Source organism: Bidens hawaiensis, unplaced genomic scaffold (genome assembly GCF_021521415.1).
Source record: "Bidens hawaiensis isolate Kalapana, Puna unplaced genomic scaffold, B.hawaiensis_p1.1 tig00000458_1, whole genome shotgun sequence".
Lineage (NCBI taxonomy): Eukaryota > Viridiplantae > Streptophyta > Magnoliopsida > Asterales > Asteraceae > Bidens > Bidens hawaiensis.
In genome coordinates, this window is record NW_027491030.1 from 3428029 (window position 1) to 3445477 (window position 17449).

General features: G+C 35.5%; 1 protein-coding gene and 2 pseudogenes across 2 annotated transcripts; all 3 read left to right on the forward strand.

Annotated features, from left to right (window-relative positions):
* The first annotated feature begins 6232 nt into the window (after nucleotides 1–6232).
* Nucleotides 6233–7934, forward strand: LOC143626873 (pathogenesis-related thaumatin-like protein 3.5). The gene is made up of 2 exons (XM_077096819.1): nucleotides 6233–6773; nucleotides 7357–7934. Exons 1-2 carry the CDS (start codon nucleotides 6269–6271, stop codon nucleotides 7641–7643), a joined length of 792 nt encoding a protein of 263 aa, XP_076952934.1. The 5' UTR covers nucleotides 6233–6268; the 3' UTR covers nucleotides 7644–7934.
* An 889-nt stretch (nucleotides 7935–8823) lies between these two features.
* On the forward strand, nucleotides 8824–13823 carry LOC143625669 (chloroplastic import inner membrane translocase subunit HP30-2-like; annotated as a pseudogene). The gene is made up of 6 exons (XR_013152309.1): nucleotides 8824–8914; nucleotides 12355–12499; nucleotides 12589–12703; nucleotides 12810–12957; nucleotides 13537–13599; nucleotides 13674–13823. The product of XR_013152309.1 is annotated as a chloroplastic import inner membrane translocase subunit HP30-2-like (transcript).
* Nucleotides 13824–14829: 1006 nt separating this feature from the next.
* LOC143625675 (chloroplastic import inner membrane translocase subunit HP30-2-like) lies at nucleotides 14830–17085 on the forward strand (annotated as a pseudogene).
* Nucleotides 17086–17449: the final 364 nt, after the last annotated feature.

Genomic DNA, 17449 nt, shown 5'->3' on the forward strand with positions numbered 1-17449 from the left:
ATTTAACATTCTAGTTTTCTAATTCAATCTAGTTATCCATGTGTTATGAGTCAAAACCATTTTAGCAATTCGTTATAAAATAATAAATTTTCCTTCATAATCTCTCATCAAATTCATTCTGACAACTGAGTTATAAAATAAAATATTGATGACAGATCAAACAAACAGGATTATGAAAATTAAATAAGTAGAAAATAGCAAATAAACAATCTTTTCTCATGGACACTATATGTTATATTATCCAATGTAACTACCAGATGTGGTCTAAACTTGTCACTATCGGATAACGATAGGAATATTTATGATAAAAGACCAAATATTGTATATAAAGAGATTTTCTCAAATTTATAAATTTGTGATTATAAACTTTTTATTGTTTGAACTGTATATTTAAATTTTTAAACATTTAATTTTGTTTCTTTATTTCAAACAAGGGGCGTATTTATATTTATTATTTAACGAATCCGTGTAATACACGGGTCAAAGCTAGCAAATAAATACAAGAACAGCGGCGTCTCTTAGAATCGCTAAATTTTTTGGGTCGAAGATGAAAATAATTGTGGGCCTTAAGTAAAATAGTTTTTTGTGGAGTTTAAACAATTAAATTTTTAGATAGACATACTTGGTTATAATTTGGGTTGTGCAGAAAAAAACTGTTTATAAAAGTAGCCTTAAATGAACTCAGAGATTATTCAGGAATACACATTGAATGCTGAGATTACGCATTGAATTTCTGGTAGTAGATCCATAATAAAAGAAGTTTTTGTGATTATTGCAGAAGAAATGAAACAAAAGATACCGTAGAGCTAGGACAGTTATTGTATGAGGTCTTAATTGAATTTAAACATTAAAAAGACATATTTTTTCACAAAAATATATAATTAAAAAAACGGGCCTAGCGAGGTGATCGGGCAGAGGGTCGTCGGTCACACTGCCCTCCTATACAAGTCGGCCATGTCAAGGAGATGAGTCTCTCATTTTAGTCTTATTTTACTTGTGTGGTTTCCATTTGTTCGTTTGAAAAGTGCCGCATTTGTTCACTTAACCGGGCTAGCAACGATTAATTGGCTTTTGTTTTCAATGAACTAGTGGGATAATTAAGAAGGCGAGTCCCTCATTTTAGTCTTCTTTTACCCGTTATGGTTTTTATTTGTTTATTTGGACTTCCATATGTTCGGTAGATAAATTTCACTTCTATTTTCACTGAACGGGGGCTACAACGATCGGTGAGCTTTCGTTTTTACTAAACGGGGCTATCAAGGAATTGTGGGATTATTAAAGAGGCGAGTCCCTCATTCTAGTGTTCTTTTACTCGTTGTGGTTTCATTTATTCGTTTGTACTTCCATTTGTTCGTTTGAGAAGTGTCGTTTCTGTTTTCATTTAATGGGGCTAGCAGCGATTGGTGGGCGTTTGTTTTCATTTAATGGAGTTATCGGGACCCGTGGGATGATTAAGGAGGCGAAACCCTCATACTAGTCTTCTTTTACTCGTTGTGGTATCCATTTGTTCGTCTGGCCTTCCATTTGTTCGTTGAAAAGTGTTGCTTATATTTCCACTAAACGAGGCTAGCAGCGTATTGTGGACTTTTGTTTTCACTGAACGGGGCTATCAGGGAGTCGTGGGATGATCAAGGAGTAGTGCCGTCTTTGAGAATCATTAAAAAGATTTGGGATGAAGGCGGAAAAAATTTTTAGCCATGTGTAAAAGGGTTTTTTTTGTTGAGTTTAAGCAATTAAATTGTTAAATAGACTTAGTTGGTTATGATTTAGGTCGTGTAAACAAAATTTTGTTTATAAAAATATGCTTAAATGAGTTGTGTAATGGGAAATATTAAAAAATAAATATCTTTCCATAAAAATATATAAAAAGTTTTTTATAATAGAAATTCGGGCCTACTGCGGTGATTGGGCCATCGGTCGTCGACCACCCTGCCCTCTTATCCAATCCGGCTATGTACAAGAAATCAATTAAATAAAAGTGATTGGTCGGTTTGAGGTGAACCCCATCTCATTGATACAATTTGGGCATTAATGGGTTGGCGTTGGTGGATTTAACATCCAATTTTCACAAGCTCGTTTTGGTGTTTGGCGATGAGATGGCTTGGGCGCACGTTTAACGCCCACAACAAGTAGCCTTATCACTACTCGGTTATGGTTGAAACAACAACCCTGGTTAAGGGTTAAGAATTAAACCAAATTGTTTTAACTGTATTTAGATATGGGTAAAAATGATTTGTAAAGAAAAATAAAATTATAAAAAAATGAAGGGGAACTCATGATCACCGGTAGACGTGGTGTAAATAATCTCGTGAGGTAGTTTAGTTGCGTGGAGTTGCATTGCAAGTGCACTTTAAGAACACTTGAGGTACATGTTACATATAATATTGGTACAACTTAATTTAAGAAATTTAAGAGGCAATATTGTTTCAATGCAGCTGTAATGTGTCGGTTCGTGTTATTAAGTCTTTTAATATTATTTTAATTTCGTTAAAAAAAATAAAAAGTTGAATATCTTTATATATTCGATTTTGGTATATAAACTAGTTCGCACAATCGAATGGATACCACATAATACAAAACCCTCTCCTACAAATACCCTTATAGAATGTTTCGTGTTTCACAATGCCTTGAGGCTCTTTTGTTATCTCTGCTTGCAATCCTTCTTTCGTCTCACTTGGTTGTAACCGATATTTATTGTAGCCGTTGGGGTTCTAGTTTTAGAAATTAAAATAAAAAAAGTTAATAGATGAACATAATACTAAGCAACTTTATTGCAGGTAAATAACAATATATATACAAACATCGCTTTTATGGACAACTAATGATTAGCTAACGCTCAAACTATATGCTACGTCATGAAGCCTTTTCTTTGCCAGAAGAACTTCCTCACCGCTACAACGAGATCATCGGAGGGCATAACACCTCAATTGCGTTCCAATACTGAATTTAAAGCTTCTTTTCAGATCTGTAATTTCAAAAACAAGTTATTAACCTTAAATAATTTTATTTTTTTTTGCAAAATAAAGCTATTTTATATAACACAAACTGAGCTACATCTGGATAATGGGTAAGCGAGCAAATTAAACAAATTATTTCATGCTTGGTACCTAGATGATGGTACAATTATTGGGGACTCTAAAGAGGTTGCCAAAACTTTAGATATTATCAGGTCGGAGGGTCCCGCCTGGGCCTTGAACTTAATATTAAGAAAACCGAAGTATTTTGGCCGTCGTGCAATGGGGTTAAGGTGCAGGAGGGGGTGTTTCCCTGTGAGATTGGAAGACCGGTGCTAGGTGTGAAACTCCTCGGGGGAGCCGTTAGCCGGGATGTCGGGTTCATCAGTGAACTTGCTATGAAAAGGGCTTCGTGAGCTGTGGAGTTGATGAGCTATCTCCCGTATTTGCGGGACCCTCAATGCGAGCTCCTTTTGCTCCGCTCATGTATGGGAGTTGGAAAGTTGTTGTTTGGTCTCAGAACATGCCAACCTGTGTATGTAGGGGAAGCAGTTTCTGTGTTTGACAATGGCCTTCGGGGGGAGATTGAGGACATCGTGGTTTGTGGTGGTCCCTTCTTTGGAGATTTTCAATGGAGGTTGGCATCACTTCCGACTCGTTTTGAAGGTTTGGGTTTATGTTCAGCTTCAGACGTTTCTACTTATGCGTTTGTGGCCTCGAGGGCGCAATCTTGGGAATTACAAGACCACATTCTTCGAGGTTGTGGTATTGATGGGTTTGACTCCGATTATGGGAGTGCGATAGATCGGTTGCACATTTCACTTCCCGATTTTGACATTAGCGGTTTCTCTAATAAAGACACCGCCCCCCCTAAAGCCCAACATGCTTTGGCAAGTGCCCTTTATAGTGGAATCATCAAGAATTTGGAAATGAAGTTTGATTTATCCCCTCGTCAGAAAGCGGTGTTTGAGTGTCTTCGGGCTCCTCGGGCTCAAGATTTCTTAAGTGTTCTCCCTATTGAAGTATTGGGCCAACATATGTCGGCTTTGGAGTACCGGGCCATCCTGAAGTATCGGTTAATGATCCCTTTGTTTCCGGTAGATGAGCCGTGCCCGGTTTGCCGTAAGGTTTGTTTGGATTCTTTTGGCGAGCATGCGGTTCACTGCAAAGAGTTGCCTGGGTTTAAGTACAGGCATGATTTGGTGAGAGATGTTCTATGCAATGTTCTTAAACGAGCCGAATTTCGGCTAAAAAGGAAGCCCCGTAAACTTTCTTACGGATCCTCAAGAAGGAATATCTACATTACGACCGGCCGATATACTTGTTTTTGGGTGGGTAGGGGGAAAACACGCTTGTGTCGACCTCACAGGAGTGTCCCCTCTTGTTGGGATTAGGGACACTGGATTTGTAGCAGGCCATGCAGCATTGAAGGCGGCATCGGGCAAGGTTGCTAAACACGAGAGAGCTTGTTTGGAGAATCAACAAGTGTTTATCCCCTTCGCCTTTGACACTTTTGGTTTCTTAGCTCTGGATGTCGTGGACCTTTTGAATAGGGTTCAGAAAGTTGTGTATAGTAACGTATCAGCCCATAAGAATCAAAACTTTGTTTTTAGTCGGATTGGGTTTGCTATCCAAAAGGGTGTTGCGGCGCAGCTTGTTGCCCGCTTACCTGTCACTTCATTGTAAATCATTTGGATGTTTATATGAAATATAAAAGGAGACAATATTTATTTGTTTAAAAACAAGCTATTTTAAACAAATTATTTTGCAATTGTAAGTTTCCTCTATTGGATCAAATGACAAAGGCATTGTTGAGAAAAAGATGGCTTTTCCCGAATGAAATGCAAATTGGATTCATGGAACAGGAGAAGGATTTCCCATTCCTTAGCCGGAAAGATATGTGGCCATGAAAGGCGAAGGAAGGCTGGAATGCCAACAGGCGTCTATTATTGAATTCACCCGACCCGACAGTACCCGTTTGGGGAACGTCCAGTGCCAAAGTCACTGAATGGGTAAGTCGCCAATCCCTAAAACGGACTATTGGGTTACGGGCAGTCATTTTACTAGAGATTTATAATCTACCCTTGTGTGATTCCTGTTGAAGCATATACTCGAGGGGTGGGTGCAGGGCGAACGATTTGAAATAAATCAATTAAAAAAATCTCTCTAGCTAAATTATTAACATAGCACAATCATGTAGATAGAGTTAACCACACTCTATTTGGTATCTATCATTATTCTCATACTTATTCTTTTTTGCAATGTCACACTATTTTTGGCCACGATGGTTTGATATCAAGGTTTCATGGGATGGCCCGAAGAATAAAACCCTTTATAGATCTATTATTTTATATTACTTTAAATAATAAAAAAAATATAAAATCGAATTTTGTTTGCTTTTTTACCAAAATAGTGTTTTTTTAGATGTAGACTTAGGATTAAGAATCTTTAAATTACCCTTTTCACAACCATCTTTGTGCTACCTATACTAGAGGTATATAAATCGGGTTTTTCAAATCCCCGGTTCTGGGTATAGAATCAGGTTCAGGTATAACCAGGATTGAAAAATCCGGTATTCGGTCGGGTTCGGGTATTGTCTCTAAAATTATATCTTATGCATCGGGTTCGGGTCAAGTATAAACCGGGTATTCCAAAATCGAATATTTGATTAGTTGATTACCCTATATCCGGGTATTGAAAAAACCCTAAATTCGGGTTTATTTGAATGCCATATTTCTGGGTATTGAAAAAGACTCTATTTTCGGGTTTTTACGGGTTTTTTCGGGTATATATTGGTTTTTAAGGGGTTACACTTTGTTGGGGTATTTTTCGGGGATCGCGTATTGGAAAAACCCGATTCCGGTTTTCAGGTATTACCGGGTACAAATCAGGTCCGGTTGCGGGTACATGTTTATCGTACTCAAATGCATACTCTATCCGTAACCTACAGGTGGAATCAGGTAGGGGTTCAAGGTATTAAAAACCCGGTATTGAAAAACCCAATTCCAAATTATTTTTTTCTGTTCAAGTTTTGGGTTTGATTTTTTTTTTCACCTCTAACCTACGACCCACTCCAGGATAACTCAACTTAACAATATAATAATAATAATAATAATAATAATAATAACACATTTTCCCAACATTAACACACTCTTCAGGTGTTAAAGAAAGGAATTACTTATTTCAAAGGCCACCCCTTACACACCCTTTATATAAAAGCAACCATAAGTTTCATAACCCACCTTATAAGTTATGACCCACCTTATAAGTTATAACACAAAACAATACAACAAACATATATTCAATAGCTTAACATGCTTACAATATATTCAAATTCATCATTATCAACCTATAGATTCATTGTTTTAACCTATACTGTTTCGTTGTTCGCGTTTTCTTCGGCTTCTGTGTTCACCATAACGAACAACTGCCCGTTTACAATATGGCCAGCTACCCTGTCGGGTGCAGGATCAACCCCGCTTCCAACTTCGGGGTTCCAGTTAAACTCGGGCCAAAGCGCGCAAATCCCTACGTCGACACCAAAGTGGTCAGGGAGAGTATGGGCTAGAACCGGGTGCACGTTTGATGCAACGGGTGTAGGTAAATGTCAAACCGCCGATTGTGGTGGTAAGATGGAATGTAGTGGCATGGGTGCGACGCCACCCGCGTCGCTATTTGAGATAACGATTGGCGGGTATAATAATCTAGATTATTATGATGTTAGTTTTGTAGATGGTTACAATTTGCCACTTATTGTTGTGCCAAGGTCCACATCGGGTGTGTGTAACGCGACGGGCTGCGCGTCAGACATTAACATGGGTGAGTCTTTGAATCGTACGTATTAGGCATGTAAATGAACTAAAGTTTAGTAAATTGTCTGTGAAACGTTTGGTGGAAAGTTTGTTTTTGTTTATTTATTTAATACACCGTAAACGAACGGATATAAACATAGTTTTTTATTCATTTAGTTAAACTAACAAACGTGAACAAATGCCGTATTTATTCATTAACGTTCGTGAACGAATTTATGTTTGTTTATATCTGTTTGTTCATTTATGACTGTTTAAAAATCCATTTAAATTTATTTATTATTAATAATAATTTAAAAACAAGTTGATTTTCATATTTTAAAACCTTTTTAGATATATTTGTTTAAATCTGAAATGTTTGATGTAATGATAAGTATAATTTAGACATTAGCATTTACCTTTTAACTTGTGTTGGTTTATCATCATTCATTTATGTTCGTTTGTGTTCATTTATGTTCACTTTTGTTAATTTATGTTCGCGAAATGTTCACTTACATGTTAACGATCGAATATAAACTAACACGAACAAAAAAAGTTGTTCACTTAAGTGTTTGTTTTCATTCGTTTGGTCTAGTTAAAATTTTGTTTTATAGGGTGCCCGAAAGAGCTTCAAGTGGTGGGTGCCGATGGTGGTGGAGGTGCAGGAGGCGTTATTGCTTGCAATAGTGCTTGTGGTGCGTTCGGTATGGATCAATATTGTTGTAGCGGGCAGTATGCAAATCCAAACACGTGTAAACCATCTTACTATTCTAGTATCTTTAAACGAGCTTGTCCTCGGGCTTATAGCTACGCGTTTGATGATGCTACCAGCACGTTTACTTGTAACGCGTATGAATACGTCATCATCTTTTGCCCCAACAACAATAACAATAACAGGTAACTTCTACAAATCTCTTATACGTCTTTATTAAGTCAACCCATCGACGCAATTTATTAACAAGTAAGTTGAACGAAAGTTTTACCTCTAATTCGTTATCTGAATCTCTTGTTGATTTGTAATGCAGTATGGAGCAAATACCCAAACCCGACCCATTGATAGTACCACGTATTAAAAATGGCCAAACGGGAGGGTCTACGCATACAACCACATTGTCAAACGCCAGTCTACAAGTTTATATATCGACATGTCTCGTTGTAGCTTCATTTCTATCGTTGTTCCTAGTACATGTGTAACGTTTGTTACTTTCTTTTTCATGGTTTCTCTTAAAATGTGTCAAGATGTCAAAAGCAAGAGAAAACACGCGAGCAGTTAGCCAGTTACACACATGAATGTACATATATATATATATATATATATATTTGTGTGTGTGTGTGTTAATCTATACGTTCAATCAAGTCTAATAGATCATATATAGATATGTATTTGCCATGTTCACCTCATCACTAGTTAAATTTGCTTGGTACAATATGTAAACTTTATTTAAAATTTTGATATCACCCAAAAGAAAGCAATTTGGCCCTTCTAACCATGTTTAGATTTATGCGATTTGGTTTAAATTGGTTTGGCAATTCAACGTTTTGACTCAACTGTTTGAAACTTGGAACTAGTCGTGTAAAATAAACCAACCTTTTAGCCATGGATATATTCTATATCCTTGGATAACAAACTATTGATTAAAAAAAGAGAGAAAGATTTGATTCAAAAGGGGTAGCGGTATAGCTTATTGCCCGTTTGCCTTCTCTATCGATGTAATCACTATTTTTCAGTTTGCTATGATTCTATACTTGTAAATTACCACCTTGTACTATGCTATAAGCCCATCAAATCGTTAAGACCAGTCGGTTTAAAAATTATTATAAAAGAATAATTCAAATAACTAAACCAAATTGTCTACCGTCAAACCTTTAAAACTAGCTGGCCCGATCAGCACACACAAGCCGATCAATTTAGTTTGTTATTTCCGATAACAAAACTTTTGTCGTATCAAACCGAACCATTAACAACCTAAAAAAAATTCTCAAATGAGATATCTAATATATCAAAAAATAAATACATTCAAAACATAAAAATATTGAGTATAATCATCATTAATCACTTTTCCATTTTAACAACCTACAGTATGGCTGGTTGGTCACAGACTCACACATTGGTTGTGGCCGATCCCGGTTTGGCAGTGGCGGCCCAACCATTTAGGGGCCCTAAAGCAAAAAGTAAAAAATTCGGGTTCTTACCGAAAGTTAGAGAGCTGAAATTATAGAATTTATAAATTAAACGATTGCGGTGTTTCATATATGAAATTAAATTTTTTTTCTTCCAATTTTGTTTTGGAAAGGACTTTGATTTATATAATACAAATAAAAGGAATATATAAAGCACCAAACTTTCTTATGTATTTCTCAACAACAATGAAAAAAAGCTGTATAAACCTGGCCTAGGGAAAAATTAGAAACTCATTCAATAAACCATGAACAAAGAAAAAACTTAGAGTAAAGTGCCATTTTCGTCCTTGTGGTTTGGCAAATAATGCGAATTTAGTCCAAAAAGTTTATTTTTTGCATATGGACCCTCTACATTTCCCAGTTTTTGCAAATTACGTCCAAATCACTAACCCTGTTAAATTTAACCGTTAAGTTAGGGGTAAACAGGTCTTTTCACCCTTTCTTTATTATAATATTTATTTTAGTGAACTGCGGTTTCCGTCCTTATGGTTTGTCCAAATCTGCGGTTTTAGTCCAATAGTTTTAAATTTGCAATTTTCATACTTGTAGTTTCATTTGATCACTTGCAATTAAACCCGAGTTTATTAAACTCGTTAATTTTGGTCGTTAACCCATTTGTGTGCCCCTCACGTGGTGACCAGTTTTGTCGGATCTCTCACTAAATAAACTTTGGTCTTAATTCGTAAGCCCCCTCACGTGAGGGGCTAGGGTGTTTTGGGGGAAAATGAAAAAAAAACAAGAAACAAAACTGCCCCTCACGTGAAGGGCACACTGATGGGTTTAACGACCAGACTTAACGATATTAGGGAATTCAGGTTTAATTGCAAGTGAAATGAAACCATAGGGAAGAAAATTGCAATTTGAAACTACTGGACTAAAACCACAGATTTTGACAAACTAGAGGGACGAAGCCGCAGTTCACTAAAATAAGTATTATAATAAAGAAATGGTGAAAAGACATGTCTACCCTTAACTTAACAATTAAATTTAACGGGGTTAGTGATTTGGATGTAATTGACAAAAACTTGGAAACGTGGAGGGTCCATATGCAAAAAATAAACTTTTTGAACTAAAGTCGCATTATTTGCCAAACCACAAGGACGAAAATGACACTTTACTCAAAAACTTAAAAAAAACCTTGCATCGAACTTGGAAACGTGGAGGGTCCATATGCAAAAAATAAACTTTTTGAACTAAAGTCGCATTATTTGCCAAACCACAAGGACGAAAATGACACTTTACTCAAAAACTTAAAAAAACCTTAAGTAAACTGCGGTTTTCGTCCCTATGGTTTATTTAAATCTGCGGGTTTAGTCCAATAGTTTCAAATTTGTGATTTTCATCCTTGTGGTTTCATTTCAATTGCAATTAACCCTGAATTCATTAGCCCTGTTAAGTATGGCCATTAAACCCATCAGCGAACCCTTCACGTGATGGGCATTTTTGTCTTTTTTTCCCAAATACACCTCAACCCCTCACGTGAGGGGGGCTTGCGAGTTACGACTGAGATTTATTTAGGGAGTAAAAGGACAAAAATGCCCCTCACGTTGATGTGTTTAACTGTCATACTTAACGAGGTTAATGAATTCAGGTTTAATTGCAAGTGAAATGAAACCACAGGGACGAAAATCGCAAATTTGAAACCATTGGACAAAAACCGCATATTTGAACAAAACACAGGGACGAAAACCGTAGTTCACACAAAAACCTTGCATCCTAATAGAATCGAACGCATGTCTGGAAAACCTTTAGAATGCGAAAGCCTTGTACCTCAGTCACTAGAGCAACAACTACTTATGGTGTTTTCTCATTAAACTAATTTTAACATCCTTTTTTGGTATATATATATATATATATATATATATATATATATATAATTTTAAACTTTTTAATCATGGGCCTAAAACCCTAGCTTCACCCGACATAACTATAAGGCTGGCCCTGCGGTTCGGAAACCCCAAAGAGTTTATCATGAAGGGCATAACCTCTAGTTTCCGGGTCCTCTTTGCATCCTTAGAAAAACCTTTTCTTATCGAAACCCTATGACATAACGCATGTAAGATAAAACCCCGTTTTAGCTTGGATTCGAACAAACGACCTTCAAAAATAAGTCTAATTTTATCATCATTGTTATAACGTACCAGAGGGCTAGCCCATCACTTTTCCTTTTTAATATAAACGTGTTAGGTTTATTTATCTACACAAAAACCAAACTCCAATAACAATATTAATATTATTCTTCTCTGTCGTGTACCCAAAACCCTTAAAAGTTGGCTGGCTAAGCAATCTTTACCGGTTGAGACCGCCATTGTTACCGTCAGCAACGCCGCCTACGGTGCATTCTTCGGTGGGTTAATGGGTTCAGCTTGGGAGGACACCAGCACCCTTTTTTCACAGGCCATGCAAAATTCTAAGGTTATTATTATTGTTAAATTATTTATTATTATTATTGGTTTAGGGTTTCGGTGGGAAGTTGGTCTACGTTCTTTGTTTAATAAATGAACGAACATGACGTTCATTTATGTTTGAGTATTAATATAAAATAATAATATCATTTGTATTTTATATGTATTATTATACCATGTTATTATCTCCTTGTATCTATGTTACATGTTGTTTTTGAATAATTTTGAAGTTATATGATTCTCAATCTAAAGTAGTGATTACATCGAACCAGAAGGCAAGTGGGCAACAAGCAGCGCCGCTACGCCGTTTAGAATTGCAAAACTTAATCTTTTAAAAACTACATCGGTTGATCTTGTAGTGATAACATTACTATGCATGACCCGTTGAACTCGACTAATTAAGTAACTCCACAACTTCAGGCAATGTGGTTGTCAAGACACATCTTCACATGTTATATCTGTTTATTTTTACCATGAAGTCTTTCACCAATCACCACATATGGTATTTTTATTGGTAGCGGCCTATATACACATATATACACCACACACACCTCATGCTTTGTATATCTATATATTCCGTGTTTTTTGAGCCGGGGGTCTCTATTGAAGCAGCCTCTCTATACCAGACCCTACCAATAGCTTTACTATTTGTGGGATTTAATTGTTGGTATGTATTATCATGTACTTAATGGTTGTTTTATATTTGTTTGTCTGTGTGTATTCGTGTTTGCTTGTGTTCATTTATGTTTGCTCAATCATGTTCGTGAACTGTTTGTTTATATTTATAACGAAAAGAGATAAACGAACATATTTGTGGATTGTTTATTATTTGTTAGTTATTTTCTTCTGTTATTTTGATATATTTTAACACAAAACCTTAATAAGCATAAGCTCGGATGGGCAATGTGAAACTAATACATAAAAGTCAAACTAGCTAAAACTTAAAATTACACTAGGCTCATTAAGGCTCGACGAGATTAAAAGATATTCCATACAAGGCTCAAGTTTGCGGTTTGGCCAAGACAGATCTTCTCAAAACCATTATTGTATTACAGGCTTTTAAAGGCGGGCCCTTAATCCATGCCCGTAATCTCGCAGCTGTGATGGGTGTAAACGCGGGTTTACAGTATGTCATGAAAAGATTAACAGGCAAGGAAGATATCCAGACAAAGTAAATGTTCATTAAGTTCAATATTAATGTATGATTGCAGTTATGATGCCATTTTCTTTATGTTATTAAATATTAATGTATGATTGCAGTATGGTAGCAGCTTTCGGTTCAGGGTTTGCGCTTGCTTTGGTTAATGGCCTGGAGGGTCCTAATGCCTTTATATCGGCCGTTGTCTTAGCTCTTATTAGTGGTGGATTCTACAAGGTGATTATCAAGTTTTTATGATTATTATGATTTGAAGTCGCGATATCGATCAGTTCCATATTATATCAAAGGGTAAAGTAAAATTACTTTTTGACCCGTTGTGCAGTTGGAGGATAAGTTCTTAAAGCCACAGGCTGAAATGTGTTATACCGTGAAACTAAATCCATGTTGTCTAGACTCGGTCTTCAAAAGTATGAGAAAAACTTCAAGAAAGGCTTGTTAACCGACCCTACTTTGCCTCTGCTTACCGACAGGCAAGTTTTCAAAATCGTAAAAAAGAGTGTTACCATTTTGAATTTATCTTTGATCTCTTAAAAGGTTAAACATGTAAAAGGTTTTAATGATAGTGTGAAAGGAAATGGGTCAAAAGTTGCCCGAATTGCATTGATCTAAGCAGTTTTTAGTCATAGTTGACAATAGTTTGTTTTTTAGCTTTCATATAATGAATGTTGTTACTTCGGCTCATTTACTTATGAATGTGTCGATTCGAGTATGTTTCTAACAGGGCAAATACATGAAACACCATATAAAAGGAAATGGGTCAAAATTTGTCTAAATTGAATTTTTTTTATGCATAAAACTTTCTAAATTATTCTATAGAAAAACATATTATTATTTAAGTAATAATTTTAATCATAGTACTTGACACTTTATCTTTATTTGGAACTTCAAAATTATGAATAAAAAAATGTATTGGGCCAACCCAACCCAACCTATACTAAAAAAGTAATGTTTTGATCCAAACCCGTTACCCAACTTGACCCGCTTATTTTGCCTTGTCACACGTCTCGTTATTCTAACTTTTATTTATTGTCTTGTAATATATGAATCAGTGTTCTGCAAGATATAAGAATCCCACCCGGACCACGGCTTTTGATCATTGATCATGTTCAAAAGTAAGAATCTTGCCTCTTAAGCTAATATTCATCAATTAAATTAATTTTAAACGTGTTTAGTTTTGATTATGCAGGAACAAAGTGAAGAAATGATGAAGAGCTTAGAGAGTGATTCAAATGTAGGAACCTTATGATATTAAGACTTATGATTTGGTCGTAGCAAACTTATTTTTGAGTAATGACATGGTGCTTTACTATTATCCAAATATTACAAATATTTATTAATACATATGACATCTCTCTTAGTTTCACTTCGTAAGGGTGTTCGATATAATGATGGTATGATTCACTTTAAGATGATGCAATGTTACTTTAGGCCATCCATAGTGGATGTTTCCCACCTCAAAACTTTTTCAAAACTGCATGAACGCACCCCCCTCCACCCCACAAAGTTTTGCCCTTAAGCGTTTTGTAGGAAACACCACCCACTAAATCCTTCAACCAATCATGTTTGTTTCCCACAAGCTCTAACAAATTAAATATTTAAGTTATTTATTTAATATTTAATTTAATTTATAGCAATTGACAGAAGAGTTTTCCTACCATACAACATTTTGCAAAACTCTCTATTGATAATTGAGACGTCACGTGTAGCTAGGGCTGCCACTTTTACCCGGAGGTTTTGGGTTCAAGTACCACCTGAGACAAAAATAAAAATAAATAAATAAATAGGGGGGCTCAAGGTTTTCCTCACCTATTGGTGTGTTTCCTCCTTAAGGGTGTAGGAATAACAATGAGTCAGGTTTTGGTCTGATTCAGGTAATCTCAAACCCATACCTTATTATTAAAGGTCGTCCCAAACCCGTCAGGTTTTAATCGGCTTGTTTACTATTAATTAATTATTTTTATATAATTATAATTTTAATTATTTTATTCATTATAATTTTATGTTTAGAATAATATATATTATTTAGTTAGTTTTATATATTCTTTCATAACATTATATATATATATAATATTAATAATAATTAAATATATATATTAAAATTATATAATGATAGGCTCGTTTAAGCTCGCGAGCCGGCTCAAGCTCGATAAATGAGGCTCGGGCTCGGACTCGGACGAGTTTTCAACGAGCCGATCTCGAGTAGCTCGTGAATACCTCAGCTCGTTTGCACCCCTAGCCCAACACTTTCCCCATTTTAACATAAAACGTGGTAGGTTTTTTTATCTACATAAAAACCAAACTACAATAATAAGTTCTCTTTCTCGTAACCAAAACCCCTAACAATGGTGACAGGAGGAAAACGAAAGCAAGAACAACTAATAATAATCGCAAAAGATTTCATGAAGAACAACCCAATAACACACTTGGATACCAAGTATAAAGAGTTTGATAATGGGGTTAAAGGTTGACTGGCTAAGCAATCTTTACCGGTTGAAACCGCCATTGTTACCGTCAGCAACGCCGCCTACGGTGTATACGTCGGTGGGTTACTAGGTTCAGCTTGGGAGAACGCCGCCGCCGAATTTCCATAGGCCATGCAAAATTCCAAGGTTATTATTATTATTTATTACTGTTTAGGGTTTTGGTTGGTTTATGTTATTTATCTGACGTTCATTTATGTTCGTAAACGTTCATTAATGTTTGAGTATTAATATAAAATAATAATATTATTATTTGTATTTTATATGTATTATTATACCATGTTATTATCTCCTTGTATCTATGTTACATGTTTGATATATTTATTAATATGATTCTCAATCTAAATGCCTTGTTTTGAATTGCAAAACTCAATCTTTTAAAAACTACATTAACTGATTATGCAGTGATAACATTATTTTGCATGACCCGTTGAACTTGGCTAAGTAACTCCACAGCTTTAGACAATGTCGTTGTCAAGACACATCTTTTCATGTTATATATGTTTATTTTTATCATGCAGTCTTTCACCAATCACCACATATGGTATTTTTGTTGGTAGCTATTGTTTATAATTTGTTAATTATTTTTTTTCTGTTATTTTGATATATTTTAAGACAAAACCTTAATAAGCATAAGCTCGGATGGGCGGTGTGAAAGTAATACATAGAAGTCAAACTAGTTAAAACTTAAAAATACACTAGGCTCATTAAGGCTCGACGAGCTTAAAAGATATTCCCATACAAGGCTCAAGTTTGCGGTTGGGCCAAGATAGATCTTCTCAAAACCATTACAGGTTTTGGCAGGTTGGCCCTTAATCCATGCCCGTAATTTTGCAGCTGTGATGGGTGCAAAAGCGGGTTTACAGTGTGTCATGAAAAGATTGACAGGCAAGGATGATATCCAGACAAAGTAAATGTTCATTAAGTTCAATATTAATGTATGATTGCAGTTATGATGGCTTTTTCTTTATGTTAATAAATATTAATGTATGATTGCAGTATGGTAGCAGCTTTCGGTTCAGGATTTGCGCTTGCTTTGGTTAATGGCCTGAAGGGTCCTGATGCCTGTATATCGGGCGTTTTCTATGCCCTTTCTATTGGTGGACTCTACAAGGTGATTATCAAGTTTTTATGATTATTATGACTTGAAGTCGCGATATCAGTTTCATATTATCAAAGGGTAAAATGAATTTACTTTTTGACCCATTGTGCAGGTCGGGGATATGTTCTCAAAGCGGCAGGCTGAGAATGTGTTATACAGTGAAACTAAATCCATGTTGTTTAGTCTCGGTCTTCAAAAGTACGAGAAAAACTTCAAGAAAGGCTTGTTAACCGACCCTACTTTGCCTCTGCTTACCGACAGGCAAGTTTTTATAATCGTAAAAAAGAGTGTTACCATTTTGAATTTATCTTTGATCTTAACGGGTTAAACCGGTATAAAGTTTCAATGATAGTGTAAAAGGAAACGCGTCAAAAGTTGCCCGAATTGCATTGATCTAGGTAGTTTTTTTAGTCATAGTTGACAATAGTTTGTTTTTTAGCTTTCAAATAATGAATGTTATAACTTCGGCCCATTTACTTATGAATGGGTCGATTCGGGTATGTTTCTAACAGGTTAAATAGATGAAACACCATATAAAAGGAAATGGGTCAAAAGTTGTCTAAATTGCAATTTTTTATGCATAAAACTTTCTAAATAATTCTATAAAAAAACATATTATTATTCAAGTAATTATTTTAATCATAGTACTTGACACTTTTATCTTTATTTGGAACTTCAAAACTATGAATAAAAAAATGTATTGGGCCAACCCAACCCAACCAATACTAAAAAGTAACGTTTTATCCAAACCCGTTACCCAACCAGTCTGACCTGCTCATTTTGCCTTGTCAAACGTCTCGTTATTCTAACTTTTATTTCTTGTCTTGTAATATACTAATCAGTGTCCTGCAAGATGTAAGAATCCCACCCGGACCACGACTTTTGATCATTGATCACGTTCAAAAGTAAGAATCTTGCCTCTTAAGCTAAAATATTCATCACTTAAATTAGTTTTAAACACGTTTAGTTTCGATTATGCAGGAACAAGGTGAAGAAATGATGGAGAGCTTGGAGAGTGATTTAAAGGTAGGAACCTTATGATATATATTTAGACTTATGGTTTGGTAGTAGCAAGCTTATTTTTGAGTAATGACATGGTGCTTTACTATTATCCAAATATCAAAAATATTTTATTAATACATATGACATCTCTTTTAGTTTCACTTTGTAAGGGTGTTTGGTGTTATGATGGTATAATTCATTTGTGTAAACATTTGACAGCTTTATTAGTTTAGTTCTCTTAATCTAGTGCGTACATGTTGCTCTAGACCATCTGTAATGGACGTTTCTCAACTTAAAACTCTCTCCAATAACTGTATGAACACTACCCCTAAGTTTTGGTCTCAAGCGTTTTGTAGGAAATGCTACCTACTAAATATT

Coding starts and splice junctions, on each gene's coding strand:
- LOC143626873 (XM_077096819.1), top strand. CDS start 6,269: ATGCTTACAATATATTCAAATTCATCATTATCAACCTATAGATTCATT. Junction 6,774..7,356: donor CGCGTCAGACATTAACATGG/GTGAGTCTTTGA, acceptor TTTGTTTTATAG/GGTGCCCGAAAGAGCTTCAA.